Source organism: Oncorhynchus masou, chromosome 7 (assembly GCF_036934945.1).
Source record: "Oncorhynchus masou masou isolate Uvic2021 chromosome 7, UVic_Omas_1.1, whole genome shotgun sequence".
Lineage (NCBI taxonomy): Eukaryota > Metazoa > Chordata > Actinopteri > Salmoniformes > Salmonidae > Oncorhynchus > Oncorhynchus masou.
Genome location: NC_088218.1, coordinates 15694885 through 15722868, shown reverse-complemented (window position 1 = coordinate 15722868; position 27984 = coordinate 15694885). Strand labels below are relative to the sequence as shown.

The window sequence follows — 27984 nt, the reverse complement described above, 5'->3', positions numbered from 1 at the left end:
AAAACAACACGTTTCTTTGCACCTGTCACAATAACAATACTATTAATAATGTGTTACTCCATTATACCTGCGCAGTTTGCGCAGTGAAGATGCCCTTCACTTCAGTACAGGCAATAGAAAACGCTCTGCAACTGCGCAGGATGTGTGACCAACCCCCATTGGACCAACCATATGTGCTGTATCGGCGAACAACGAGGCTGAACATTGTGGATAAAATAAAAAACAAGGAGAATGGGGAAGAAACAGAAAAAGTCAGGCGATGACAGGTACACGATAGTGTGGCCCGTGTGTCATACGATTTGAGAAAGTTGTGATGTATGCAACAGACTTCTATGACTATAACTGTTAGCTAGCTAACGCTAGTCGTACAGGCTGAGCTGGCTAGCATTAGCATGATACTGAAGCCATGAGTTTCATGTGGCGGCAGATTGCCTTGGCTAGGCCTCCCGTCTCGGGCTTATTCATAAACTAACGTTATCCTCGCGCACTTGTTTTCTACCTTTCATATTGACAATGAATTAACCAATTTATATCTCGTATAAACATACTTGATGCTGAACAACAGAGACACGAAACCTATTATTCTCGCTATTAGCTAGCATATGTTATGAAGCTACATTGGCATCCTACTACCAGCTAGCTAGCCAGGCTCCATGCAGTCACATAATGGAGTTAATTTCCATGAGCTCGTGAGCTATCTAACTTAGCTACCTTGCTCGCCCACTAATAGGGAAACGCAGATAACTAGCTATATATGTTGCAATTCTAGGAGGACATTGTCAGCGAACTATTGCTGAATCTTTGAGTCACTGACAACACAAGTGAGGACCTCCAGCCAGGCTATGCCCCATGCCTGCAACATCATCCCTTTTCATTGTGCTGTCAGAAAGGGCCCTCATTCATTGTCCCAACTGTCGCCTCTATGGCTTGAGTATCCATTCAATGGCTGTGACCCCGTGTGAGTAAACATGGTCATTTGCGATTGATACCCCAGAGATTTGTTGTTGTCCTCAGTTTGGTGTGGCTTCATAATAAAGCAGTATACTGATCTCAATACTATTTTCATTGCCAAGTATGATGCTTTACGACCAAAAGTCTTAACCAGTGTCGTTGTTCATAAATTGATACATTCCTGAATAGAGATGTCAATTGACACTGACTCACGTCTCATTACGACATAGCCCTACAACGGATGCTTGTCTGCCAAGTGCACAAATCTACACTAGCTCCTTGTAGTAAGCACTCTTATCCACCCTTTGTAAGTCATGACCAGGTGTCTGCTTTTGACTGTGGGAATGAGCCTTGACAGATAATAGACAGAGCGACAGTAGGCTAAGTGTCGTGCTGGCTTGGTGGCGGCGGCTGCCATTTAAGTTGATAATTGAGGGATATATATTGACTGACCTGCCGTGATGGTGAGCTCTCATCCCTTGTACTGTATACTGCTGATCTGCAGCCTGTTCCTGCTCCAGTCAACTCTGCTGTGAGGTCAAGATGATACCAGGCCAGGGCTAAAGATGGCGCTGAACAGCAATGGCAGAAGGATATTAAAGCTTGATTAACTATGGTCCTCTCTGTTCCCCATAACCAACAACTATTATAGGTCTGGTCCAGAAACAACCACTAGCCCCTAACCCTAAAGGCACTTGTATTTAAGCAATATTCATAGTAGTTATTACAGGTAAATAAGTGAAAGGAATAACATTGATAGAACTGGATAATTCCATCAACATCCTGTCTATCAGCTGCTTCTTCATGATTTTATTACCCAGAGGCAAGAGTGTCTGCACTGTGCACCCTGTGTGTTTCACCCGGGGTTGGGCCCTGTTCATTCTAACACAGAGGTGTTTTCCACTGCTGATGCAACAGGCATGCAAGGAGGCTAGCCTCGCCCTCTGTATAAAGTCTGAGGCTGAGCAGATGTAGGGCTTTTAGTCTCAAAGATCCATGTGCTGCTTCAGGTAAGGTAATTGTGGTTGGATTGTGGATGGTTAGTAGTTGAGATGATCATAATGGTCATTACAGGTTAGGGACTGAAGTTGTTTGTCTCTCATGTTTGGTTTTCATCTTCACCCGTCTGACATAAGACTGAAGGTCTAGAATTAGTTATTGCATTTTTTGGGACTGAAGGCGTAACAGTGTCAAGTGTGCAGCTGCCATTCAGGTGGTGGTGGTGTTCTTGTTGGATGCATACTTCCCACTGTCAGGGTTGATTTGTGGCCACCAGCAAGTCATTTTAGGACCGCAGTAAAGCCTTCAAATCTGTCAACATTTTCTGTTGACAAGACTTTTTAGTGTCCTGTGACTGACTGGGTCTGACTGACTGACTGGGTCTGTCTTTGTCGGAATGACTGACTGGGTTTGTCTTTGTTGGACTGTCTGACTGGGTCTGTCTTTGTTGGACTGTCTGACTGGGTCTGTGTTTGTTGTACTGACTGACTGGGTCTGTGTTTGTTGTACTGACTGACTGGGTCTGTGTTTGTTGTACTGACTGACTGGGTCTGTCTTTGTTGGACTGTCTGACTGGGTCTGTGTTTGTTGTACTGACTGACTGAGTCTGTCTTTGTCAGAATGTCTGACTGGGTCTGTCTTTTTTCGGACGGACTGACTGTGTCTGTCTTTGTTGGACTGACTGACTGGGTCTCTCTTTTGTCGGACTGATTGACTGGGCCTCTCTTTTGTCGGACTGACTGACTGACCGGGTCTCTCTTTTGTCGGACTGACTGACTGACCGGGTCTGTCTTTTGTCGGACTGACTGACTGACCGGGTCTGTCTTTTGTCGGACTGACTGACTGACACGGTCTGTCTTTTGTCGGACTGACTGACTGACACGGTCTGTCTTTTGTCGGACTGACTGACTGACATGGTCTGTCTTTTGTCGGACTGACTGACTGGGTCTCTCTTTTGTTGGACTGACTGACTGACCGGGTCTGTCTTTTGTCGGACTGACTGACTGACATGGTCTGTCTTTTGTCGGACTGACTGACTGACCGGGTCTGTCTTTTGTCGGACTGACTGACTGACATGGTCTGTCTTTTGTCGGACTGACTGACTGACCGGGTCTGTCTTTTGTCGGACTGACTGACTGACCGGGTCTGTCTTTTGTCGGACTGACTGACTGACCGGGTCTGTCTTTTGTCGGACTGACTGACTGACATGGTCTGTCTTTTGTCGGACTGACTGACTGACATGGTCTGTCTTTTGTCGGACTGACTGACTGACATGGTCTGTCTGTCTTTTGTCGGACTGACTGACTGACATGGTCTGTCTTTTGTCGGACTGACTGACTGACATGGTCTGTCTTTTGTCGGACTGACTGACTGACCGGGTCTGTCTTTTGTCGGACTGACTGACTGACCGGGTCTGTCTTTTGTCGGACTGACTGACTGACATGGTCTGTCTTTTTGTCGGACTGGATATGAAAATCATATTTGCGTGAAATGTGCTAATTTGATCAAGGCTGCAAATATTTGAAATCCCACACATTCATTGCTAGTTTGTAACACGGAACCCAAACCGGCTACGCGTGTGCATAAATGTATTTTGTCCCCACACAAAATGCGATCACGACACAAAGGTTAAAATATCAAAGCAAACTCTCAACCAATTATATTAATTTGGGGACAGGTCAAAAGCGTTAAACATTTATGGCAATTTAGCTAGCTAGCTTGCACTTGCTATCTAATTTGTCCTTTTTAGTTAGCTTGCTGTTGCTAGCTAATTTGTCCTGGGATGAAAACATTGAGTTGTTATTTTACCTGAAATGCACAAGGTTCTCTACTCCGCCAATTAATCCACACATAAAACGGTCAACCGAATCGTTTCTAGTCATCTCTCCTCCTTCCAGGCCTTTTCTTCTCTTGACATTATATTGCGATTGGCAACTTTCATAAATTAGGTGCATTACCGCCACTGACCTCGTTTGTCTTTCAGTCACCCACGTGGGTATAACCAACGAGGAGATGGCATGTGGGTATCTGCTTCTGTAAACCAATGATGGAAGAGGCAGGAGTTGCAGCGCGATCTGCGTCACAAATAGAACTTACTTCTATTTTATACCTTGGCAACGCAGACGCTCGTTGGCGCCGTGTGAGCAGTGTTGGTGCAATAATTGAATAACATAGATTTCTACATTTATTTTGCATACTCGCTCACGCGACGCGAGCGGTGTAGTCAGCCTGTAAGCCTGCATTTTTTGTAACATAGCATATGGCAGAAATCTGCATTGAGAAGATATGCTTGGTAATGCTGTCTTTTACCATGTGTAATGTGCATCATATGTGATTTGCATGACTTTGTTTCAGTGCCAAAGACGGTGGCATCGACCTTGACGCCCTAGCAGCAGAAATCGAAGGAGCGGGAGCCTCCAAGGAGCAAGGTAAAGGAAAGGCCAAGAAGAAGAAAGACAAAAAGAAAGACGATTTTGAGTAAGTCTTTATTTCTCTCCGACAGTAATGAACGCTCCCGTTTTAAAATAACTAAGGAAATAAGAACCAACTGTTGGAGGGAAATATTTCTGCACTTGCCTTGGACTTTGCAGCCTACTGTGTATTGATCATAATGATTTGATCTTTCACAGTGAAGACGACATCCTGAAGGAGCTGGAGGAACTGTCTCTTGAAACCACAGGAGCTAAAGGCAGCAAGGTGAAGTGTAGCCATATGCTAATCTTCAAATGGAATGACCCTATACCAGGCTATAGCCCAATGCTAATCTGCATATGTAATGATCCCATACCAGGTTGTTGCCCAGTGCTAATCTGCATATATAATGACCCTATAGTAGGCTATAACAGGGTTTCCATTAGCCAGTAATAGCCGGCTTAAAAAAATAAATTAGAAAAGCTGATAATGCGTTTTGGCCTATTGACGGAAATACCAATTGATGTAAATACATTTGACCGTTCATGCTTATTCTTTCTATGGGTTAATTAGCATAATTTAGTGTAATTAAATTGCCACTTGTGCATATTCGTTATGCATCTCTTTAATCACATGTGCACAGCATACAGATACTGAGCCTTAAACCAGGAAAATCTGTCAGACAGAGCTTTTATAAGCCCAATCATTGCACAATAATTGTAAATGCAATCGTGGGTTGAAAACATTTTTGTGGCCACGATTAAAAATACCTGCTATTTTTTTATTTCTGTACTGGTTATTGAAGTGTGCTTCCCATTCGACATTCAAATACACAGGCAACGGAAGGCAGGCTTCCCACACCACTTTGCAATGAGCTGGAGGCAGTAAGCCTCTTGAAAACGTATAGCTACTTAATTGTTTGAAACCTCAATGTTTTACTACATATTATGGGGCGTGTTTTATCTTGCTTCAAAGTAGACGAGGCAGAATCCCACCATATCCGTGGAGGAAAATATTTTAAACAGACTATAGACTATTTCTCTTCTTTTCTATTGGTTATCAACTTTATTTCATTGTCCGGTAGCCAAATGCACATTCCCGCCTAGCCTACTGCCTTGTGCACATTGCTGACTTAATTATCTTAAAAAATTATATTTTTTAAACATTTAATCGAAATGTTCTGATCTGTTGCGCCCGACTCGTTGCTTTTTGAAGTATGTTTTATGTATCCGAGGCATACTGGTTGTATGAATTTGGGATTATCGTTCTACAACTGTCCCAGAGTCTGTTTGGGCTCTCTCCATCTCAACAAACTGACCAATAGAATAGGTAAACTTTTCTACTATGGGGGATAGTAGATTGACAGGCACATGCACAGTGATAAAAGGCTAGGGAATCCCTAAGAAAATGTTATTAAATTGCCAAAATGATATAGACTGATTTAGCCTACTCCTGTCTATACAGAAATAAATAAAATCATTTAAAATAGGCTGTTAAGCATGCTTTGGCCACAGAGGATCATTAGCCTCCTCTAGCCTTAAACATGTTTAATACGTTGTGGATTGTTTTAAATCCCATTGCCTACAGTTGGAAGGAAAGGTAGCATGCGGAATTTGGGCAGCACACGTGGAAAATGCCAAATAGATTATTGTTGAGTTATGACTGTCAATGAAAAGAGGCCCAGCCAGGCATATTGGAATATTTCGAAATTCAATCATGGGAAAACATAGTTTGGAAAGAAGCATGGCTATTGCTGTAAAGAGAAGACAATGAAAACACTCTAATCTGTAAATTCTCAACTCAATTGAGCGTACAACAGTAGGCCTATGCACCAGCAAAGACATCGGCCATATCCCCGTTGAGTGAGCTTTGCTCAAATTCACTCTTTATCATTGTCGTGTCAGTGTCACTTAAAAGTTTGTTTTTGGACTATAATTTTCCTCCTCCAGTTTAGATGGACGTCATATTCTGTCACCCTTTCTGGTAGACCTATTATATTGTCAGTGTCAGCAGAGTAAGCTACCCTGTAATTTGTCATTTAAAAAAATATTCTGCTAATGTCTGCAGTCATATAAAGTGTAGTAGAATTGCATGAAATGTGTTTTTATAAAAGGCCATATTTGTTTTATGTGCACAGAAAGAAAGAATGTATCTGATATAGCCGAGGCCTCGAGCTCCGCCACGCATTGAACAGTCTTTTTTGCGAACAGTGATTGAGTTATATTATTAATCAAAATGTTGACTGTCCGATTTACTCCTTAAGAATAGTAGGTTATCTTACATAAGTCTGCTAATGCGATGATTCATGGGATGCTTTATTATAAAACGCCATTTTTCCTGGGAGAAATAGCTTCCCCAAACTTGAAGCTCGCTGCCTATTTTTGCTGTTCGTCACTCGTCTTGTTGGCAAAGTTCATGTGGACAGATATTCTAACATCTTCAATGTGAGCGGTAAGAAGGACACAGGTCACTGCATCCTTGACTTGCATGTTCTGTTAAAATGAATGACCATAATCTAAATGTGATGACTGTTATTCTGGGCACGTGGGTGGACGCCTAGTCAGGGTGCATATGCACCCAATGCATAGTCCTATGGGTCCAGTCATGTCTGGCGCCACATTTTCTAACCGGAAACCCTGGGCTAATAGCCCAATGCTAATATGCTTATGTAATGACCCTATACCATGCTATAGCCCAATGCTAATATGCTTATGTAATGACCCTATACCATGCTATAGCCCAATGCTAATATGCTTATGTAATGACCCTATACCATGCTATAGCCCAATGCTAATATGCTTATGTAATGACCCTATACCATGCTATAGCCCAATGCTAATATGCTTATGTAATTACCCTATACCATGCTATAGCCCAATGATAATATGCATATGTAATGAACTTATACCAGGCTATAGCCCAATGCTAATATGCATATGTAATGACCTTATACCAGGCTATAGCCCAATGCTAATATGCATATGTAATGACCTTATACCAGGCTATAGCCCAATGCTAATATGCATATGTAATGACCTTATACCAGGCTATAGCCCAATGCTAATATGCATATGTAATGACCTTATACCAGGCTATAGCCCAATGCTATGTAATGACCCTGTCTGGCAAAGCACATGCTTCTATGGAGCACTCATCACTTCCGCAATCCACAGAAACCAGACGCCACAGACGAGCCGGAGAGTGCCACCGAGCCCCCGCCGCCCACCAAAGCAGAGAAGAAGAAGACACGGAAGGGCAAGCGAGCCAGCCTGGAGGATGACGACGGGGACGACGAAGAGGTTTCGGGTACGGGTGACGTGGAAGACGAAGACAAGCAGAAGGACAAGAAGACGTCTGCTGCCCCCGCTGCTGCTGCTGCTGGCTCAGACTCGGAGGACGACGCCTCACGGACCCGGAGGAAACCCAAGGCAGGGAAGAAGGGAGGCCGCAAGGAGGCCTCGGGCGAGGAAGAGGAGGATGACGATGGAGGTGCGAGGAAAGGAGAGGGGGGAGGGGAGGATGATTCAGATGATGACGACTCGGTGGCGTCGCAGGCCGGAAAGAAAGGCAAGAAGAAGAAGGGCAAAGCCAAGGCAGACAGTGAAGAAGAGGAAGAGGAGGAGGGAACCTTCAAGATGAAGACGGCAGCTCAGAAGAAGGCAGAGAAGAAGGAGAGAGACCGCAAGAAGAAAGAGGAGGACAGGGCTAAGCTGAAGAAGCAGAAGGAGAAGGAGGAGGAGAAAGAGGGGAGTATTGAGGTTGCAGCAGTGCCTAAGAAAGAGAAAGAGGTAGTGAAGAAGAGTGAGCCAGCGGTGGTCCCAGCAGCAGCAGCCCCAACCCCAGCAGCAGCCCCAACCCCAGCAGCAGCCCCAACCCCAGCAGCAGAGACAGGGGCAGCAGCAGAGATTGAAGATCAGGAAGGGGCTGATCCTCAAGGAGAGGGTGAGATTTACAATTGGTTTATATTGTATCCATTCCACAGTCTAAACGGCAACACTTTACAATGAGTTGCCCATATGCCATGTAGGAACTACTTTCGTTTTAATGTGTAAATGCTTATCTGTACCCATTAGCTGCCGATGAGGTGCTTGAAGCAATTAATGGTAAGGGAAGGAAACAAACAGATTTCTGCTTCAAGGTAGCTTGTTAGATGCCTTAATTTTGCTGGACCCCAGGATGAGCAGCATAATACATACAAATACACGTGTTAATGTGTAGTTGCATGCAGTTACAATAGTAGAAGTCTACTGATTTTAATTCTGTACCCATTAGCTGCCGATGTGGTGGTGGAAACAATGAATGAACCCAATGGTGATGTTTTCAAAGTAGTTAAAAGTGGCGTTACTGTGTAGTTACATGCAATTAGTCCAAATGTAGAAATGGCTTGCATAGTTACTGTGCTGTGACTGATTTCTGTCCGGGGTTTTGTGCTACTTCAGAAGAGGAAGGGGGAGACAAGAAGGGCAAGAAAGACAAGAAGAAGAAGAAGGGGGACAAGGAGAAGGAGAAAGAGGAGAAGAAGAAGGGACCCAGCAAAGCCACAGTGAAGGCCATGCAGGAGGCTCTGGCTCACATGAAGGAGGAAGAGGAGCGCGCCAAGAAGGAGGAAGAGGAGAACCTGCGTCGCCTGGAAGAGCAGGAGGCTCAGAGACTGGAGCAGGTTAAGCACACACACACACACACACACACACACACTGACCTCTTACCAACTGCCCTCTTCAATGTAACACCTACAGGAGCGTCTGGAACAGGAGCGCAAGGAGAAGAAGAAACAGAAGGAGAAAGAGAGGAAGGAGAGGCTGAAGAAGGAGGGCAAACTGCTGACCAAAGCCCAGAAAGAGGCCCGGGCCAGGGCAGAGGCCACACTGGAACTCCTGAAGGCCCAGGGTATTGAAGTGCCATCCAAAGACGACTCAGTGCCAAAGAAGAAGCCAGTGTACGGAGACAAGAGGAAAAAGAAGCCCCAACAAGCACAGACCCCTGAAGGTAACAGCCTCTTCCAATCCACATCAAATACATGTTCAACTGCAAAGTCATCTATCTATTCGTTTGTGCCTCATCCCTCATTCCTCCTCTTCCCCGGTCAGAGATCTCAGAGGTCATGTCACCCACGTCGGAGACGGCAGAGCCAATCATCTCACCGATGGCAGTGGAAACTCCCGAAGTACCAGCAGGTAAAATGGACCATAGATCTTGGAGACGGAGCCTGCCTTAATGTCCTCCGCTTGTTGTCCAGATCTGGGTGTAACGCCAGACAACTTTCATTGCCTCAGTCACATTTTGTGTCGTGTCTTCCTGTCCCTCCCCCCAGAGGTAGAGCAGAAAGCTGAGTCTGCAGTTGATGACTGGGAGGCTATTGCTGAGACCATCGATCAGGACAAAGGTAAGACAGGACAGACTTTAGGTCTTTAGCAATATCTCCCAAAGGCTTGGTGGCTTACACCTCACATAACGTCTCTTCTCCCTCTACAGAGCTGAAGACGGTCCACATCGAGGTGAAGCCAGAGACGCCAAAGCAGCCCCAACAGAAACCCTCGTCACAGCCGGAGGAAGAGGACGAGGACGAGGAGGAAGAGGATGATGAAGAGGAGGAGAGTGAGGAGGAGGAGGAGGAGAAGGAGAGTCAGCCTCACACAACGCAGCAGGCCCCAGCCACTAAGAGGAAGGGAGGGAAGGAGAGCTCAGAGTCCAGTAGTGACAGCGACTCCGATGACGATCGCACTAAAGAGGAGCGGATCTACGACAAGGCCAAGAAGCGTATTGAGGTAGTCTCACACATTTACTCACAAACACACATCCTATCAACATTGTTAAACGGTAGGGAAGTGTAATGTTGTTGTCTCTGTGCTCCTCCTCTGTAGAAACGGCGAGCAGAGAACATAAAGAACATAAACCTGGACAAGCTCCGCTCCCCCGTCGTCTGTGTACTGGGCCACGTAGACACAGGCAAGACCAAGATCCTGGACAAGCTGAGGCATACACACGTACAGGACGGAGAGGCAGGAGGGATCACCCAACAGATCGGAGCCACTAACGTACCGCTGGAGGCCATCGTAGAGCAGACCAAGATGGTGAAGAACGTGAGTACTGCTGCTCCTCTCCCTGCAGCTCAGACCCAGTCATACACTGAACAGTGACCGTACACTGAGTGTACAAAACATTAGAAACACCTTCTGTTGTGCCCTCAGAACAGTCTCAGTTCGACGGGGCATGGACTCTACAAGGTATCAAAAGCGTTCCACAGGGATGTTGGCCCATGTTGACTCCAATGCTTCCCACAGTTGTCAAGTTGGCTGTATGTCCTTTGGGTGGTGGACCCTTCTTGATACACACGGGAAACTGTTGAATGTGAAAAACACAGCAGCGTTGTAGTTCTTGACACACTCAAACCAGTGCGCCTGGCACCTACTACCGTACCCCCCACCCCCGTTCAAAGGCACTTCAGTGTTTTGTCTGGCGCATCCACCCTCTGAATGGCACACGTACACAATCCATGTTCCAATGCTTAAAAATCCTTCTTTAAACTGTCACCTCCCCTTCATCTACACTGATTGAAGTAGATTTAACAAATGATCAATAAGGGATCATAGCTGTCACCTGGATTCATCTGGTCTGTCTGTCATGGAAAGAGCAGGTGTTCCTAATATTTTGTACACTCAGTGTATGTATGACATTGGATTTGAATAGATAGTTTGTGTTTAATGGCTCTTTAATCATTTCATTGTTTCCTCTTCAGTTCAACAACGAGGCCATTAAAATCCCAGGAATGCTGATCATCGACACCCCAGGCCACGAGTCTTTCAGGTAACCCCTCATTCAGAAAAATGTGTGTCCACTGCCCTAAATGTGTTTGTCTGACTGCGTCTCGCTCCGTCTGTCTGTGTGTCCAGTAACCTGAGGAACCGGGGCAGCTCTCTGTGTGACATAGCCATCCTGGTGGTGGACATCATGCACGGCCTGGAGCCTCAGACCCTGGAGTCCATCAACCTGCTCAAGGAGAAGAAGTGTCCCTTCATTGTAGCACTTAACAAGGTCAGTCTGTCTGGTCAGACATGCTCATTGCTTACCTCTGGGATGGATGGATGGATGGATGGATGGATAGATGTCTAGTAGAGGACTTGCATGTATTAAAGGCACTCAATAGCCCACAATTCACTGGGAATAAAGCTACCAGGATACAATAGCTTTCTTTTTTTTTGCACAAGTAGTTAATTAGTTGCCCATCCATGTGATGTGTATTTTTGTCCCTTCTATTCGTTCCATTTCTATGTCTCCAGATTGACCGTCTGTACGACTGGAAGAAGAGCCCGGACACAGACGTGGTGGCCACACTGAAGAAGCAGAAGAAGAACACCAAGGATGAGTTTGACGAGAGGGCCAAAGCTGTCATCGTGGAGTTCGCCCAGCAGGTCACTAACTATATGAACAACGGAGGGGGAAAGAGTTTTGGTGTTGACAGCACAACTATGACAGACAAAATGAGAAAAAAAATCCAGAAAATCACATTGTAGGATTTTTAATGAATTTATTAGCAAATTATGGTGGAAAATAAGTATTTGGTCACCGACAAACAAGCAAGATTTCTGGCTCTCACAGACCTGTAACTTCTTCTTTAAGAGGCTCCTCTGTCCTCCACTCGTTACCTGTATTAATGGCACCTGTTTGAACTTGTTATCAGTATAAAAGACACCTGTCCACAACCTCAAACAGTCACACTCCAAACTCCACTATGGCCAAGACCAAAGAGCTGTCAAAGGACACCAGAAACAAAATTGTAGACCTGCACCAGGCTGGGAAGACTGAATCTGCAATAGGTAAGCAGCTTGGTTTGAAGAAATCAACTGTGGGAGCAATTATTAGGAAATGTAAGACATACAAGACCACTGATAATCTCCCTCAATCTGGGGCTCCACGCAAGATCTCACCCCGTGGGGTCAAAATGATCACAAGTGAATGACCTGCAGAGAGCTGGGACCAAAGTAACAAAGCCTACCATCAGTAACACACTACGCCGCCAGGGACTCAAATCCTGCAGTGCCAGACGTGTCCCCCTGTTAAGCCAGTACATGTCCAGGCCCGTCTGAAGTTTGCTAGAGAGCATTTGGATGATCAAGAAGAAGATTGGGAGAATGTCATATGGTCAGATGAAACCAAAATAGAACTTTTTGGTAAAAACTCAACTCGTCGTGTTTGGAGGACAAAGAATGCTGAGTTGCATGCAAAGAACACCATACCTACTGTGAAGCATGGGGGTGGAAGTATCATGCTTTGGGGCTGTTTTTCTGGAAAGGGACCAGGACGACTGATCCATGTAAAGGAAAGAATGAATGGGGCCATGTATCGTGAGATTTTGAGGGAAAACCTCCTTCCATCAGCAAGGGCATTGAAGATGAAACGTGGCTGGGTCTTTCAGCATGACAGTGATCCCAAACACACCGCCCGGGCAACGAAGGAGTGGCTTCGTAACAAGCATTTCAAGGTCCTGGAGTGGCCTAGCCAGTCTCCAGATCTCAACCCCATAGAAAATCTTTGGAGGGAGTTGAAAGTCCGTGTTGCCCAGCAACAGCCCCAAAACATCACTGCTCTAGAGGAGATCTGCATGGAGGAATGGGCCAAAATACCAGCAACAGTGTGTGAAAACCTTGTGAAGAGGGTATATAACAAAGTATTGAGATAAACTTATGATAAATACTTATTTTCCACCATAATTTGCAAATAAATTTATTAAAAATCCTACAATGTGATTTTCTAGATTTTCTTTCTCATTTTGTCTGTCATAGTTGAAGTGTACCTATGATGAAAATTACAGGCCTCTCTCATCTTTTTAAGTGGGAGAACATGCACAATTGGTGACTGACTAAATACTTTTTTGCCCCACTGTATCTATATTTATATTCTGGTCTCTGACATTGCTCGTTCTGATATTTCTTCATTTCATTCGTATGTTGTTATTGTGTTAGACATTACTTCACTGGTAGAGTTAGAAAGATAAGCATTTCACTGCAACTTTAACATCTACAGATCTGCGTATGCGACCAATGAACTTTGATTTGATTGCGTATTCGTACAGGGTCTGAACGCAGCCCTCTTCCATGAGAACAAGGACCCGAGGACCTTTGTGTCTCTGGTGCCCACCTCGGCCCACTCCGGGGACGGCATGGGCAACCTGATCGCTCTGCTGGTGGAGCTCACCCAGACCATGCTGGCACGACGCCTGGCACACTGCGACGAGCTCAGGGCTCAGGTCATGGAGGTGAGGGACAATTACTACATTACTGTTACAGTTTATGGGGACGAGGAAGAATGATCCTCCCTGTTGTTGTCACGGTTAGATTGCTGTTATTTTAGGTTTGTTTCCGTTACACCAGTCGCACTACCGTTACGTCAGTGTCATTACCGTTGCGTCATCTAACACTTAACACCCTGTCCATCGTCAGGTGAAAGCCCTGCCTGGTATGGGCACCACTATAGACGTGATCCTGATCAACGGGGTCCTCCGGGAGGGCATGACCGTCATCGTCCCGGGGGTGGAGGGACCCATCGTCACCCAGATCAGGGGGCTGCTGCTGCCTCCACCCATGAAGGAGCTCAGGGTTAAGGTATGGAGGAAATGTTTATGTTTATATTAAAGAGCAGTTGTAGGAGCAGCAGACAGTTCTGACCTGATTTCAACAGGAATGTCATGCTGTCCATGACTTGGCTAAGGGTTAACCCTAACTTCCACTTCCACGTCTCATTTTCACTAAATAATTCACTGATGTCAATGGCAGACTAAGCGATAATGTGACGGTGGAAGTTAGAATTAGCAGCAGGTAGCCTAGCGGTAAGAGCATTGGGCCAGTAACCGAAAAGTCGCTGGTTCAAATACCCAAACCGACAACGTGTAAAATCTGTCTGCCTTTGAGCAAGAGGTGCCGTACTACTATTGCTGACTGTGTAAAACAACACATTTCACTGCACCTAGGCCCCATAAAGATGATCTGTGTGTAGTATTAATGAATGATCTGACCCCCTGTCCTCTTTAGAACCAGTAGGTAGTATTAATGAATGATCTAACCCCCTGTCCTCTTTAGAACCAGTAGGTAGTATTAATGAATGATCTGACCCCCTGTCCTCTTTAGAACCAGTAGGTAGTATTAATGAATGATCTGACCCCCTGTCCTCTTTAGAACCAGTAGGTAGTATTAATGAATGATCTGACCCCCTGTCCTCTTTAGAACCAGTAGGTAGTATTAATGAATGATATAACCCCCTGTCCTCTTTAGAACCAGTAGGTAGTATTAATGAATGATCTGACCCCCTGTCCTCTTTAGAACCAGTAGGTAGTATTAATGAATGATCTAACCCCCTGTCCTCTTTAGAACCAGTATGTAGTATTAATGAATGATCTGACCCCCTGTCCTCTTTAGAACCAGTAGGTAGTATTAATGAATGATCTAACCCCCTGTCCTCTTTAGAACCAGTAGGTAGTATTAATGAATGATCTGACCCCCTGTCCTCTTTAGAACCAGTAGGTAGTATTAATGAATGATCTGACCCCCTGTCCTCTTTAGAACCAGTAGGTAGTATTAATGAATGATCTGACCCCCTGTCCTCTTTAGAAACAGTAGGTAGTATTAATGAATGATCTAACCCCCTGTCCTCTTTAGAACCAGTAGGTAGTATTAATGAATGATCTGACCCCCTCTCCTCTTTAGAACCAGTAGGTAGTATTAATGAATGATCTGACCCCCTGTCCTCTTTAGAACCAGTAGGTATAATGAATGATCTAACCCTCTGTCCTCTTTAGAACCAATAGGTAGTATTAATGAATGATCTGACCCCCTGTCCTCTTTAGAACCAGTAGGTAGTATTAATGAATGATCTGACCCGCTGTCCTCTTTAGAACCAGTAGGTAGTATTCATGAATGATCTAACCCCCTGTCCTCTTCAGAACCAGTAGGTAGTATTAATGAATGATCTGACCCCCTGTGCTCTTCAGAACCAGTAGGTAGTATAAATGAATGATCTGACCCCCTGTCCTCTTTAGAACCAGTAGGTAGTATTAATGAATGATCTGACCCCCTGTCCTCTTTAGAACCAGTAGGTAGTATTAATGAATGATCTGACCCCCTGTCCTCTTCAGAACCAGTAGGTAGTATTAATGAATGATCTGACCCCCTGTCCTCTTCAGAACCAGTAGGTAGTATTAATGAATGATCTGACCCCCTGTGCTCTTCAGAACCAGTAGGTAGTATAAATGAATGATCTGACCCCCTGTCCTCTTTAGAACCAGTAGGTAGTATTAATGAATGATCTGACCCCCTGTCCTCTTTAGAACCAGTAGGTAGTATTAATGAATGATCTGACCCCCTGTCCTCTTCAGAACCAGTAGGTAGTATTAATGAATGATCTGACCCCCTGTCCTCTTCAGAACCAGTAGGTAGTATTAATGAATGATCTGACCCCCTGTCCTCTTTAGAACCAGTAGGTAGTATTAATGAATGATCTAACCCCCTGTCCTCTTTAGAACCAGTAGGTAGTATTAATGAATGATCTGGCCCCCTGTCCTCTTCAGAACCAGTAGGTAGTATTAATGAATGATCTGACCCCCTGTCCTCTTTAGAACCAGTAGGTAGTATTCATGAATGATCTGACCCCCTGTCCTCTTTAGAACCAGTAGGTAGTATTAATGAATGATCTAACCCCTGTCCTCTTTAGAACCAGTAGGTAGTATTAATGAATGATCTGACCCCCTGTCCTCTTCAGAACCAGTAGGTAGTATTAATGAATGATCTGACCCCTTGTCCTCTTCAGAACCAGTAGGTAGTATTAATGAATGATCTGACCCCTGTCCTCTTCAGAACCAGTAGGTATAATGAATGATCTGACCCCCTGTCCTCTTTAGAACCAGTAGGTAGTATTAATGAATGATCTAACCCCCTGTCCTCTACAGAACCAGTAGGTCTAATGAATGATCTGACCCCCTGTCCTCTTTAGAACCAGTAGGTAGTATTAATGAATGATCTGACCCCCTGTCCTCTTTAGAACCAGTAGGTAGTATTAATGAATGATCTGACCCCTGTCCTCTTCAGAACCAGTAGGTATAATGAATGATCTGACCCCCTGTCCTCTTTAGAACCAGTAGGTAGTATTAATGAATGATTTGACCCCCTGTCCTCTTTAGAACCAGTAGGTAGTATTAATGAATGATCTGACCCCCTGTCCTCTTTAGAACCAGTAGGTAGTATTAATGAATGATCTGACCCCTGTTCTCTTCAGAACCATTAGGTATAATGAATGATCTGACCCCCTGTCCTTTTTAGAACCAGTAGGTAGTATTAATGAATGATCTATCCCCCTGTCCTCTTCAGAACCAGTAGTTAGTATTAATTAATGATCTATCCCCCCGTCCTCTTTAGAACCAGTAGGTAGTATTAATGAATGATCTAACCCCCTGTCCTCTTCAGAACCAGTAGGTCTAATGAATGATCTGACCCCCTGTCCTCTTTAGAACCAGTAGGTAGTATTAATGAATGATCTGACCCCCTGTCCTCTTTAGAACCAGTAGGTAGTATTAATGAATGATCTGACCCCCTGCTCTCTTTAGAACCAGCAGGTAGTATTAATGAATGATCTATCCCCCTGTCCTCTTCAGAACCAGTAGTTAGTATTAATGAATGATCTAACCCCCTGTCCTCTTCAGAACCAGTAGGTGTAATGAATGATCTGACCCCGTCCTCTTTAGAACCAGTAGGTAGTATAATGAATGATCTGACCCCCTGTCCTCTTTAGAACCTGTAGGTATAATGAATGATCTGACCCCCTGTCCTCTTCAGAACCAGTAGGTATAATGAATGATCTGACCCCGTCCTCTTAAGAACCAGTAGGTAGTATTAATGAATGATCTCACCCCCTGTCCTCTTTAGAACCAGTAGGTAGTATTAATGAATGATCTGACCCCCTGTCCTCTTTAGAACCAGTAGGTAGTATTAATGAATGATCTGACCTCCTGTCCTCTTTAGAACCAGTAGGTAGTATTAATGAATGATCTGACCCCCTGTCCTCTTTAGAACCAGTAGGTAGTATTATTAATGAATGATCTGACCCCCTGTCCTCTTTAGAAGCAGTAGGTAGCATTATTAATAAATGATCTGACCCCTGTCCTCTTTAGAACCAGTATGTAGTATTAATGAATTATCTGACCCCCTGTCCTCTTTAGAACCAGTAGGTAGTATTAATGAATGATCTGACCCCCTCTCCTCTTTAGAACCAGTAGGTAGTATTATTAATGAATGATCTGACCCCCTGTCCTCTTTAGAACCAGTATGAGAAGCATAAGGAGGTGTGTACGGCCCAGGGAGTGAAGATCCTGGGGAAAGACCTGGAGAAGACCCTGGCAGGGCTCCCCCTGCTGGTGGCCCACAAGGAGGACGAGGTGGCCGTGCTCAGGGTGAGACTGGCACATTTAAGCAATAAGGCCCGGGGGGGTGGTGTGGTATATGACAAATGTACCACGGCTAAGGGCTGTTCTTAAGCACGACGAAACGCAGAGTGCCTGGATATAGCCCTTAGCTGTGGTATATTGGCAATATACTAAAAACCCTTCAGGTGCCTTATTGCTATTATAAACTGCTTACCAAAGTAATTAGTACAGTAAAAATAAGTGATTTGTCATACCCTGGGTATATGGTCTGATATATCACAGTTTTCGGCCAATCAGCGTTCAGGGCTCGAACCACCCAGTTTATGTACTGTGTATCAGAGGTTCTTAAAAATGTTCAGCTCGAGACCCAAATGAGAAATTGACCCTGTTACCCAAATCATCCTCCAACCACCCAAATTAAGAAGAAATAGTGTGGGATTATAGATGTATTCTCATTATTCGCAACCCACTTGGAACCCGACCCATAGTTGAAGAAACACTTCTGTGTATGAAAACAGGGCTGTGTCTCAATAGTGTTAGACTGGATCCCTCTGCCACCTATGGCTACATGTCAATAGTTATGAATGGCTCCCTGCTTCCTCTCCTTGTCTTTTTTTCCCATCTCTTGAGTTTGTTGCTAGTACACACACACACACACACAGTGTATTGAGATCTTCTGCATTATGATCCCCCTGCAGGATGAGCTGGTGCGGGAGCTGAAACAGACTCTGAACTCCATCAAACTGGAGGAGAAGGGTGTGTACGTCCAGGCCTCCACTCTCGGATCCCTGGAAGCCTTGCTCGAGTTCCTACGAGTGTCCAAAGTGCCTGTGAGTATCACACACACACACACACCGTATCAAACTACAATATAGTATTGAGAAACTGTGCTGTAATGTTCATGTTTTTCCGTCTCCTCCAACAGTACGCTGGCATCAACATTGGTCCAGTCCACAAGAAAGACGTGATGAAAGCTTCCACTATGCTGGAGCATGACCCACAGTGTGTGACCTCTTCTGTCTTCTCTCCTTTCTATACCCTGTCATACATTTGTTTGATTGGTTACTGTCTCAGCGTAATTAACCTATCTGTGTAAACTGGACAATAAAAATCCATGCTGTCCTGTTCTAGGTATGCAACGATCCTGGCGTTTGATGTGAAGGTGGAGAGGGACTCTCAGGAGATGGCTGATAGTCTGGGGGTCAGGGTGTTCAGCGCTGAGATCATCTACCACCTGTTTGATGCCTTCACCAAGTACAGAGAGGACTACAAGAAGGCCAAGCAGGACGAGTTCAAGTATGTGAACACACACACACACACACACACACAATACGTGATACCAACCATAACTTTGTTTTTCTGTCATAGGCCTTAGCACAAGTGATCCACACTCAGCCCATTGGAAGGCTACACCTGTCCTGCCTAGGCTAGGTTTCCAGACAGGACAGTAGGTGTGAGGTATGCCTAGGCTAGGTTTCTAGACAGGACAGTAGGTATGGGGTATGCCTGGGCTAGGTTTCTAGACAGGACAGTAGGTATGGGTTATGCCTGGGCTAGGTTTCCAGACAGGACAGTAGGTATGGGTTATGCCTAGGCTAGGTTTCCAGACAGGACAGTAGGTGTGGGGTATGCCTGGGCTAGGTTTCCAGACAGGACATTAGGTGTGGGGTATGCCTGGGCTAGGTTTCCAGACAGGACAGTAGGTGTGGGGTATGCCTGGGCTAGGTTTCCAGACAGGACAGTAGGTGTGGTGTATGCCTGGGCTAGGTTTCCAGACAGGACAGTAGGTGTGGGGTATGCCTGGGCTAGGTTTCCAGACAGGACAGTAGGTGTGGGGTATGCCTGGGCTAGGTTTCCAGACAGGACAGTAGGTGTGGGGTATGCCTGGGCTAGGTTTCCAGACAGGACAGTAGGTGTGGGGTATGCCTGGGCTAGGTTTCCAGACAGGACAGTAGGTGTGGGGTATGCCTGGGCTAGGTTTCCAGACAGGACAGTAGGTGTGGGGTATGCCTGGGCTAGGTTTCCAGACAGGACAGTAGGTGTGGGGTATGCCTGGGCTAGGTTTCCAGACAGGACATTAGGTGTGGGGTATGCCTGGGCTAGGTTTCCAGACAGGACAGTAGGTGTGGGGTATGCCTGGGCTAGGTTTCCAGACAGGACAGTAGGTGTGGGGTATGCCTGGGCTAGGTTTCCAGACAGGACAGTAGGTGTGGGGTATGCCTGGGCTAGGTTTCCAGACAGGACAGTAGGTGTGGGGTATGCCTGGGCTAGGTTTCCAGACAGGACAGTAGGTGTGGGGTATGCCTGGGCTAGGTTTCCAGACAGGACAGTAGGTGTGGGGTATGCCTGGGCTAGGTTTCCAGACAGGACAGTAGGTGTGGGGTATGCCTGGGCTAGGTTTCCAGACAGGACAGTAGGTGTGGGGCTATGCCTGGGCTAGGTTTCCAGACAGGACAGTAGGTGTGGGGTATGCCTGGGCTAGGTTTCCAGACAGGACAGTAGGTGTGGGGTATGCCTGGGCTAGGTTTCCAGACAGGACAGTAGGCGTGGGGTATGCCTGGGCTAGGTTTCCAGACAGGACAGTAGGCATGCCTGGGCTAGGTTTCCAGACAGGACAGTAGGTGTGGGGTATGCCTAGGCTCGGTTTCCAGACAGGACAGTAGGCATGGGGTATGCCTGGGCTAGGTTTCCAGACAGGACAGTAGGCATGCCTGGGCTAGGTTTCCAGACAGGACAGTAGGTGTGGGGTATGCCTGGGCTAGGTTTCCAGACAGGACAGTAGGTGTGGGGTATGCCTGGGCTAGGTTTCCAGACAGGACAGTAGGTGTGGGGTATGCCTGGGCTAGGTTTCCAGACAGGACAGTAGGCATGGGGTATGCCTGGGCTAGGTTTCCAGACAGGACAGTAGGCATGCCTGGGCTAGGTTTCCAGACAGGACAGTAGGTGTGGGGTATGCCTAGGCTCGGTTTCCAGACAGGACAGTAGGTGTGGGGTATGCCTGGGCTAGGTTTCTAGACAGGACAGTAGGTGTGGGGTATGTCTAGGTTCGGTTTCCAGACAGGACAGTAGGTGTGGGTTATGCCTGGGCTAGGTTTCTAGACAGGACAGTAGCCATGCCTGGGCTAGGTTTCCAGACAGGACAGTAGGTATGTGGTATGCCTGGGCTAGGTTTCCAGACAGGACAGTAGGTGTGGGGTATACCTGGGCTAGGTTTCCAGACAGAACAGTAGGTATGGGGTATGCCTGGGCTAGGTTTCCAGACAGGACAGTAGGTGTGGGGTATGCCTGGGCAAGGTTTCTAGACAGGACAGTAGGTGTGGGTTATGCCTGGGCTAGGTTTCCAGACAGGACAGTAGGTATGGGTTATGCCTGGGCTAGGTTTCCAGACAGGACAGTAGGCATGCCTGGGCTAGGTTTCTAGACAGGACAGTAGGTATGGGTTATGCCTGGGCTAGGTTTCCAGACAGGACAGTAGGTATGGGTTATGCCTGGGCTAGGTTTCCAGACAGGACAGTAGGCATGCCTGGGCTAGGTTTCTAGACAGGACAGTAGGTATGGGGTATGCCTGGGCTAGGTTTCCAGACAGGGCGGTAGGCATGGGGTATGCCTGGGCTAGGTTTCCAGACAGGACAGTAGGTATGGGGTATGCCTGGGCTAGGTTTCCAGACAAGACAGTTGGTGTGGGTTATGCCTGGGCTAGGTTTCTAGACAGGACAGTAGTCATGCCTGGGCTAGGTTTCCAGACAGGACAGTAGGTATGGGGTATGCCTGGGCTAGGTTTCCAGACAGGACAGTAGGTGTGGGGTATGCCTGGGCTAGGTTTCCAGACAGGACAGTAGGTATGGGGTATGCCTGGGCTAGGTTTCCAGACAGGACAGTAGGTATGGGGTATGCCTGGGCTAGGTTTCCAGACAGGACAGTAGGTGTGGGGTATGCCTGGGCTAGGTTTCCAGACAGGACAGTAGGTGTGGGGTATGCCTGGGCTAGGTTTCCAGACAGGACAGTAGGCATGCCTGGGCTAGGTTTCCAGACAGGTCAGTAGGTGTGGGGCATGCCTGGGCTAGGTTTCCAGACAGGACAGTAGGTGTGGGGTATGCCTGGGCTAGGTTTCCAGACAGGACAGTAGGCATGCCTGGGCTAGGTTTCCAGACAGGACAGTAGGTATGGGGTATGCCTGGGCTAGGTTTCCAGACAGGACAGTAGGTATGGGTTATGCCTGGGCTAGGTTTCCAGACAGGACAGTAGGTATGGGTTATGCCTAGGCTAGGTTTCCAGACAGGACAGTAGGTGTGGGGTATGCCTGGGCTAGGTTTCCAGACAGGACATTAGGTGTGGGGTATGCCTGGGCTAGGTTTCCAGACAGGACAGTAGGTGTGGGGTATGCCTGGGCTAGGTTTCCAGACAGGACAGTAGGTGTGGTGTATGCCTGGGCTAGGTTTCCAGACAGGACAGTAGGTGTGGGGTATGCCTGGGCTAGGTTTCCAGACAGGACAGTAGGTGTGGGGTATGCCTGGGCTAGGTTTCCAGACAGGACAGTAGGTGTGGGGTATGCCTGGGCTAGGTTTCCAGACAGGACAGTAGGTGTGGGGTATGCCTGGGCTAGGTTTCCAGACAGGACAGTAGGTGTGGGGTATGCCTGGGCTAGGTTTCCAGACAGGACAGTAGGTGTGGGGTATGCCTGGGCTAGGTTTCCAGACAGGACAGTAGGTGTGGGGTATGCCTGGGCTAGGTTTCCAGACAGGACAGTAGGTGTGGGGTATGCCTGGGCTAGGTTTCCAGACAGGACATTAGGTGTGGGGTATGCCTGGGCTAGGTTTCCAGACAGGACAGTAGGTGTGGGGTATGCCTGGGCTAGGTTTCCAGACAGGACAGTAGGTGTGGGGTATGCCTGGGCTAGGTTTCCAGACAGGACAGTAGGTGTGGGGTATGCCTGGGCTAGGTTTCCAGACAGGACAGTAGGTGTGGGGTATGCCTGGGCTAGGTTTCCAGACAGGACAGTAGGTGTGGGGTATGCCTGGGCTAGGTTTCCAGACAGGACAGTAGGTGTGGGGTATGCCTGGGCTAGGTTTCCAGACAGGACAGTAGGTGTGGGGTATGCCTGGGCTAGGTTTCCAGACAGGACAGTAGGTGTGGGGTATGCCTGGGCTAGGTTTCCAGACAGGACAGTAGGTGTGGGGTATGCCTGGGCTAGGTTTCCAGACAGGACAGTAGGTGTGGGGTATGCCTGGGCTAGGTTTCCAGACAGGACAGTAGGCGTGGGGTATGCCTGGGCTAGGTTTCCAGACAGGACAGTAGGCATGGGGTATGCCTGGGCTAGGTTTCCAGACAGGACAGTAGGCATGCCTGGGCTAGGTTTCCAGACAGGACAGTAGGTGTAGGGTATGCCTAGGCTCGGTTTCCAGACAGGACAGTAGGCATGGGGTATGCCTGGGCTAGGTTTCCAGACAGGACAGTAGGTGTGGGGTATGCCTGGGCTAGGTTTCCAGACAGGACAGTAGGTGTGGGGTATGCCTGGGCTAGGTTTCCAGACAGGACAGTAGGCATGGGGTATGCCTGGGCTAGGTTTCCAGACAGGACAGTAGGCATGCCTGGGCTAGGTTTCCAGACAGGACAGTAGGTGTGGGGTATGCCTAGGCTCGGTTTCCAGACAGGACAGTAGGCATGGGGTATGCCTGGGCTAGGTTTCCAGACAGGACAGTAGGCATGCCTGGGCTAGGTTTCCAGACAGGACAGTAGGTGTGGGGTATGCCTGGGCTAGGTTTCCAGACAGGACAGTAGGTGTGGGGTATGCCTGGGCTAGGTTTCCAGACAGGACAGTAGGTGTGGGGTATGCCTGGGCTAGGTTTCCAGACAGGACAGTAGGCATGGGGTATGCCTGGGCTAGGTTTCCAGACAGGACAGTAGGCATGCCTGGGCTAGGTTTCCAGACAGGACAGTAGGTGTGGGGTATGCCTAGGCTCGGTTTCCAGACAGGACAGTAGGTGTGGGGTATGCCTGGGCTAGGTTTCTAGACAGGACAGTAGGTGTGGGGTATGTCTAGGTTCGGTTTCCAGACAGGACAGTAGGTGTGGGTTATGCCTGGGCTAGGTTTCTAGACAGGACAGTAGCCATGCCTGGGCTAGGTTTCCAGACAGGACAGTAGGTATGTGGTATGCCTGGGCTAGGTTTCCAGACAGGACAGTAGGTGTGGGGTATACCTGGGCTAGGTTTCCAGACAGAACAGTAGGTATGGGGTATGCCTGGGCTAGGTTTCCAGACAGGACAGTAGGTGTGGGGTATGCCTGGGCTAGGTTTCTAGACAGGACAGTAGGTGTGGGTTATGCCTGGGCTAGGTTTCCAGACAGGACAGTAGGTATGGGTTATGCCTGGGCTAGGTTTCCAGACAGGACAGTAGGCATGCCTGGGCTAGGTTTCTAGACAGGACAGTAGGTATGGGTTATGCCTGGGCTAGGTTTCCAGACAGGACAGTAGGTATGGGTTATGCCTGGGCTAGGTTTCCAGACAGGACAGTAGGCATGCCTGGGCTAGGTTTCTAGACAGGACAGTAGGTATGGGGTATGCCTGGGCTAGGTTTCCAGACAGGGCGGTAGGCATGGGGTATGCCTGGGCTAGGTTTCCAGACAGGACAGTAGGTATGGGGTATGCCTGGGCTAGGTTTCCAGACAAGACAGTTGGTGTGGGTTATGCCTGGGCTAGGTTTCTAGACAGGACAGTAGTCATGCCTGGGCTAGGTTTCCAGACAGGACAGTAGGTATGGGGTATGCCTGGGCTAGGTTTCCAGACAGGACAGTAGGTGTGGGGTATGCCTGGGCTAGGTTTCCAGACAGGACAGTAGGTATGGGGTATGCCTGGGCTAGGTTTCCAGACAGGACAGTAGGTATGGGGTATGCCTGGGCTAGGTTTCCAGACAGGACAGTAGGTGTGGGGTATGCCTGGGCTAGGTTTCCAGACAGGACAGTAGGTGTGGGGTATGCCTGGGCTAGGTTTCCAGACAGGACAGTAGGCATGCCTGGGCTAGGTTTCCAGACAGGTCAGTAGGTGTGGGGCATGCCTGGGCTAGGTTTCCAGACAGGACAGTAGGTGTGGGGTATGCCTGGGCTAGGTTTCCAGACAGGACAGTAGGCATGCCTGGGCTAGGTTTCCAGACAGGACAGTAGGTATGGGGTATGCCTGGGCTAGGTTTCCAGACAGGACAGTAGGTGTGGGGTATGCCTGGGCTAGGTTTCCAGACAGGACAGTAGGTATGGGTTATGCCTGGGCTAGGTTTCCAGACAGGACAGTAGGCATGCCTGGGCTAGGTTTCTAGACAGGACAGTAGGCATGCCTGGGCTAGGTTTCCAGACAGGACAGTAGGTATGGGGTATGCCTGGGCTAGGTTTCCAGACAGGACAGTAGGTGTGGGGTATGCCTGGGCTAGGTTTCCAGACAGGACAGTAGGTATGGGTTATGCCTGGGCTAGGTTTCCAGACAGGACAGTAGGCATGCCTGGGCTAGGTTTCTAGACAGGACAGTAGGTATGGGTTATGCCTGGGCTAGGTTTCCAGACAGGACAGTAGGTATGGGTTATGCCTGGGCTAGGTTTCTAGACAGGACAGTAGGTATGGGTTATGCCTTGGCTAGGTTTCCAGACAGGACAGTAGGTATGGGTTATGCCTGGGCTAGGTTTCCAGACAGGACAGTAGGCATGCCTGGGCTAGGTTTCCAGACAGGACAGTAGGCGTGGGGTATGCCTGGGCTAGGTTTCCAGACAGGACAGTAGGTATGGGGTATGCCTGGGCTAGGTTTCCAGACAGGACAGTAGGTGTGGGGTATGCCTGGGCTAGGTTTCCAGACAGGACAGTAGGTATGGGTTATGCCTGGGCTAGGTTTCCAGACAGGACAGTAGGCATGCCTGGGCTAGGTTTCTAGACAGGACAGTAGGTATGGGGTATGCCTGGGCTAGGTTTCTAGACAGGACAGTAGGCATGCCTGGGCTAGGTTTCTAGACAGGACAGTAGGTATGGGGTATGCCTGGGCTAGGTTTCCAGACAGGACAGTAGGCATGGGGTATGCCTGGGCTAGGTTTCCAGACAGGACAGTATGTTTGTGGTGTACTAAAAGTTGTTTTGTCTGTCATTCTCCACAGACACATTGCTGTGTTCCCCACTAAGCTGAAGATCCTGCCTCAGTTCATCTTCAACTCTAGAGACCCCATAGTCATGGGAGTCAACGTGGAGGCTGGGGTCCTCAGACAGGGAACCCCACTCTGTGTGCCCAGCAAGGGGGTGAGTGTTTGTGTATATATAGAGTGCAGTGTGTGTTTGTGGGACCTGTTTCTATCTTTGTAGGACGTAGGAACAGGTGTAATAATATTATCTGACTGACTTCCTCCCTGTCAGTTTGTGGACATTGGCATCGTGACCAGCATTGAGATCAACCACAAGATGGTGGACAGTGCCAAGAAGGGCCAGGAGATCTGTATAAAGATCGAACCGATCCCCGGAGAGGCACCCAAGATGTTCGGCCGACACTTTGAGGCCACCGACATCCTCGTCAGCAAGGTACAGTCACAGAGAGGAGAAAGGCAACACTTTTCTTTTCAATGTTCAAATTACCGTGTGGTGGGTTTTCAGGTCAATACAGTGTATCAGATGTTGTAAGTACTCACTGTTACATTGTACTGACAGCAGGTATCCAAACTCTAACAACACTGGGTTCTGTACTAGAAGTAGTGGACCATAATGAGAATGGGGAGACTTCGGAGTTCTGAATGTGGTCTTTTGTTTGTTCTCCAGATCACCAGAGCGTCCATCGATGCCCTGAAGAACTGGTTCAGAGACGAGATGGGCAAATCTGACTGGCAGCTCATCATGGAGCTCAAGAAGACTTTTGAAATCATCTGAACGGAGGAACGGGCACACACCTTCATGTCTTCAGGCGGCCGCAGCACTTACACACAAACACACACACCACTGATCATGTGACACCTGATCAAAGACACACACACACACACACACACTTGTTCATCACAGCCACGTATGTATACATCCATAAATGGTGGGAGCAGTGCAGTGTCCCACTTTCCCCCTCTCCCCCATCCCCTCCCCTCTGGTGGGTGGGGGAGTGTATTTTTAGAGGGGAAACAGTGTTTTTCTGTGAGAAACCAAACTATTTCCTGCTGTTGTTAACAGTGACAGTTTAGACAGCATCGACACACACTATTCCAACGTGCCTGTTGTTTGGAATCATCTTGAGTTTTTTTTTTTCATTTTGCCGCTCTTTCTCTCTCTCACCCTCCACATCCGTCTGCTGCTGGAGTCCTGCCCCCTGTAATCACTCCGGTGCTCAGGCTGGGGTGAGACTGGAGAGGGGGCGAGTGGGAGTGAAGAAAGCTGGGTCAGGCGTCACTGGAACCACAGATCTACAGAATTCAGCAAACTGGGTTTGACAAGTTTCCGTGGGTGCCATGTTGGCACCGGAAGTCACAAGGAGAATGACATTCCACCGAGAATGCAAATGAGAACCTTATTGTTATGACACGTTGGTTGCCAACATGGAGGCGAGTTTGCTGAACTCTTTATATCTATCACGGATCAAGGGGAGCTGTGCGCCAAAGGCCTGGATTAGAAGAGGGGAGAGGGGAGGCATTCTTACCAGAAGTTTTAGACGTCTGAATAATACGACCTTGTCAGTGTTTTCTCTTTTCTTGAATGCAGTTATTTTATGGTCCTTTTAAAAAGCTCCTCCCTCTCTGACATCACCACCACCCATCACCAGCCCCCCTGTCAGCGCAGTTCGACTGGTGCCTACAGACCTTTTTTTACCATGAATGAACTAGGTGACAAAATAGGTGGTCCCTCTCCTCTCTACTTGAGTTCAAAATGTAAAAGATAATAAACCATCTACATCAATAAAGACATATTTATAGAAGTCACGAACTCTGCCCCCTCTGCCTTGTTGTATATTTTGGATAATGGTATGGATGGAATATGCATTGAATTCAATTCTATAAAAAATAAATATGAAGTGCTACTTTCCTTGGTTTCATATGCTGTTATTAGTGAGGTCGAGCTCCCCTGGTTTCATATTCTGTTATTAGTGAGGTCGAGCTCCCCTGGTTTCATATGCTGTTATTAGTGAGGTCGAGTTCCCCTGGTTTCATATGCTGTTATTAGTGAGGTCGAGTTCCCCTGGTTTCATATTCTGTTATTAGTGAGGTTGAGTTCCCCTGGTTTCAT

The 27984-nt window shown here is 47.5% G+C and overlaps 1 protein-coding gene across 2 annotated transcripts; it reads left to right on the top strand.

Moving 5' to 3' along the window:
- Nucleotides 1-135: 135 nt before the first annotated feature.
- LOC135543371 (eukaryotic translation initiation factor 5B-like) lies at nt 136-27783 on the top strand. Of its 2 annotated transcripts, XM_064970576.1 has the most exons (23): nt 136-266; nt 4306-4428; nt 4581-4647; nt 7536-8304; nt 8436-8465; nt 8802-9022; nt 9099-9348; nt 9450-9536; nt 9674-9745; nt 9835-10127; nt 10224-10442; nt 11099-11166; nt 11253-11394; nt 11640-11771; nt 13433-13615; nt 13800-13961; nt 17663-17794; nt 18466-18597; nt 18693-18769; nt 18899-19063; nt 25893-26031; nt 26146-26307; nt 26542-27783. In XM_064970576.1, the coding sequence occupies exons 1-23, from the start codon at nt 232-234 to the stop codon at nt 26647-26649; spliced, it is 3768 nt and encodes a 1255-aa protein (XP_064826648.1). In that variant the 5' UTR covers nt 136-231; the 3' UTR covers nt 26650-27783. The 2 variants fall into 2 exon arrangements, with proteins under 2 accessions (XP_064826648.1, XP_064826649.1); XM_064970577.1 differs by lacking the exon at nt 8436-8465.
- The last annotated feature ends 201 nt before the right edge of the window (nt 27784-27984 follow it).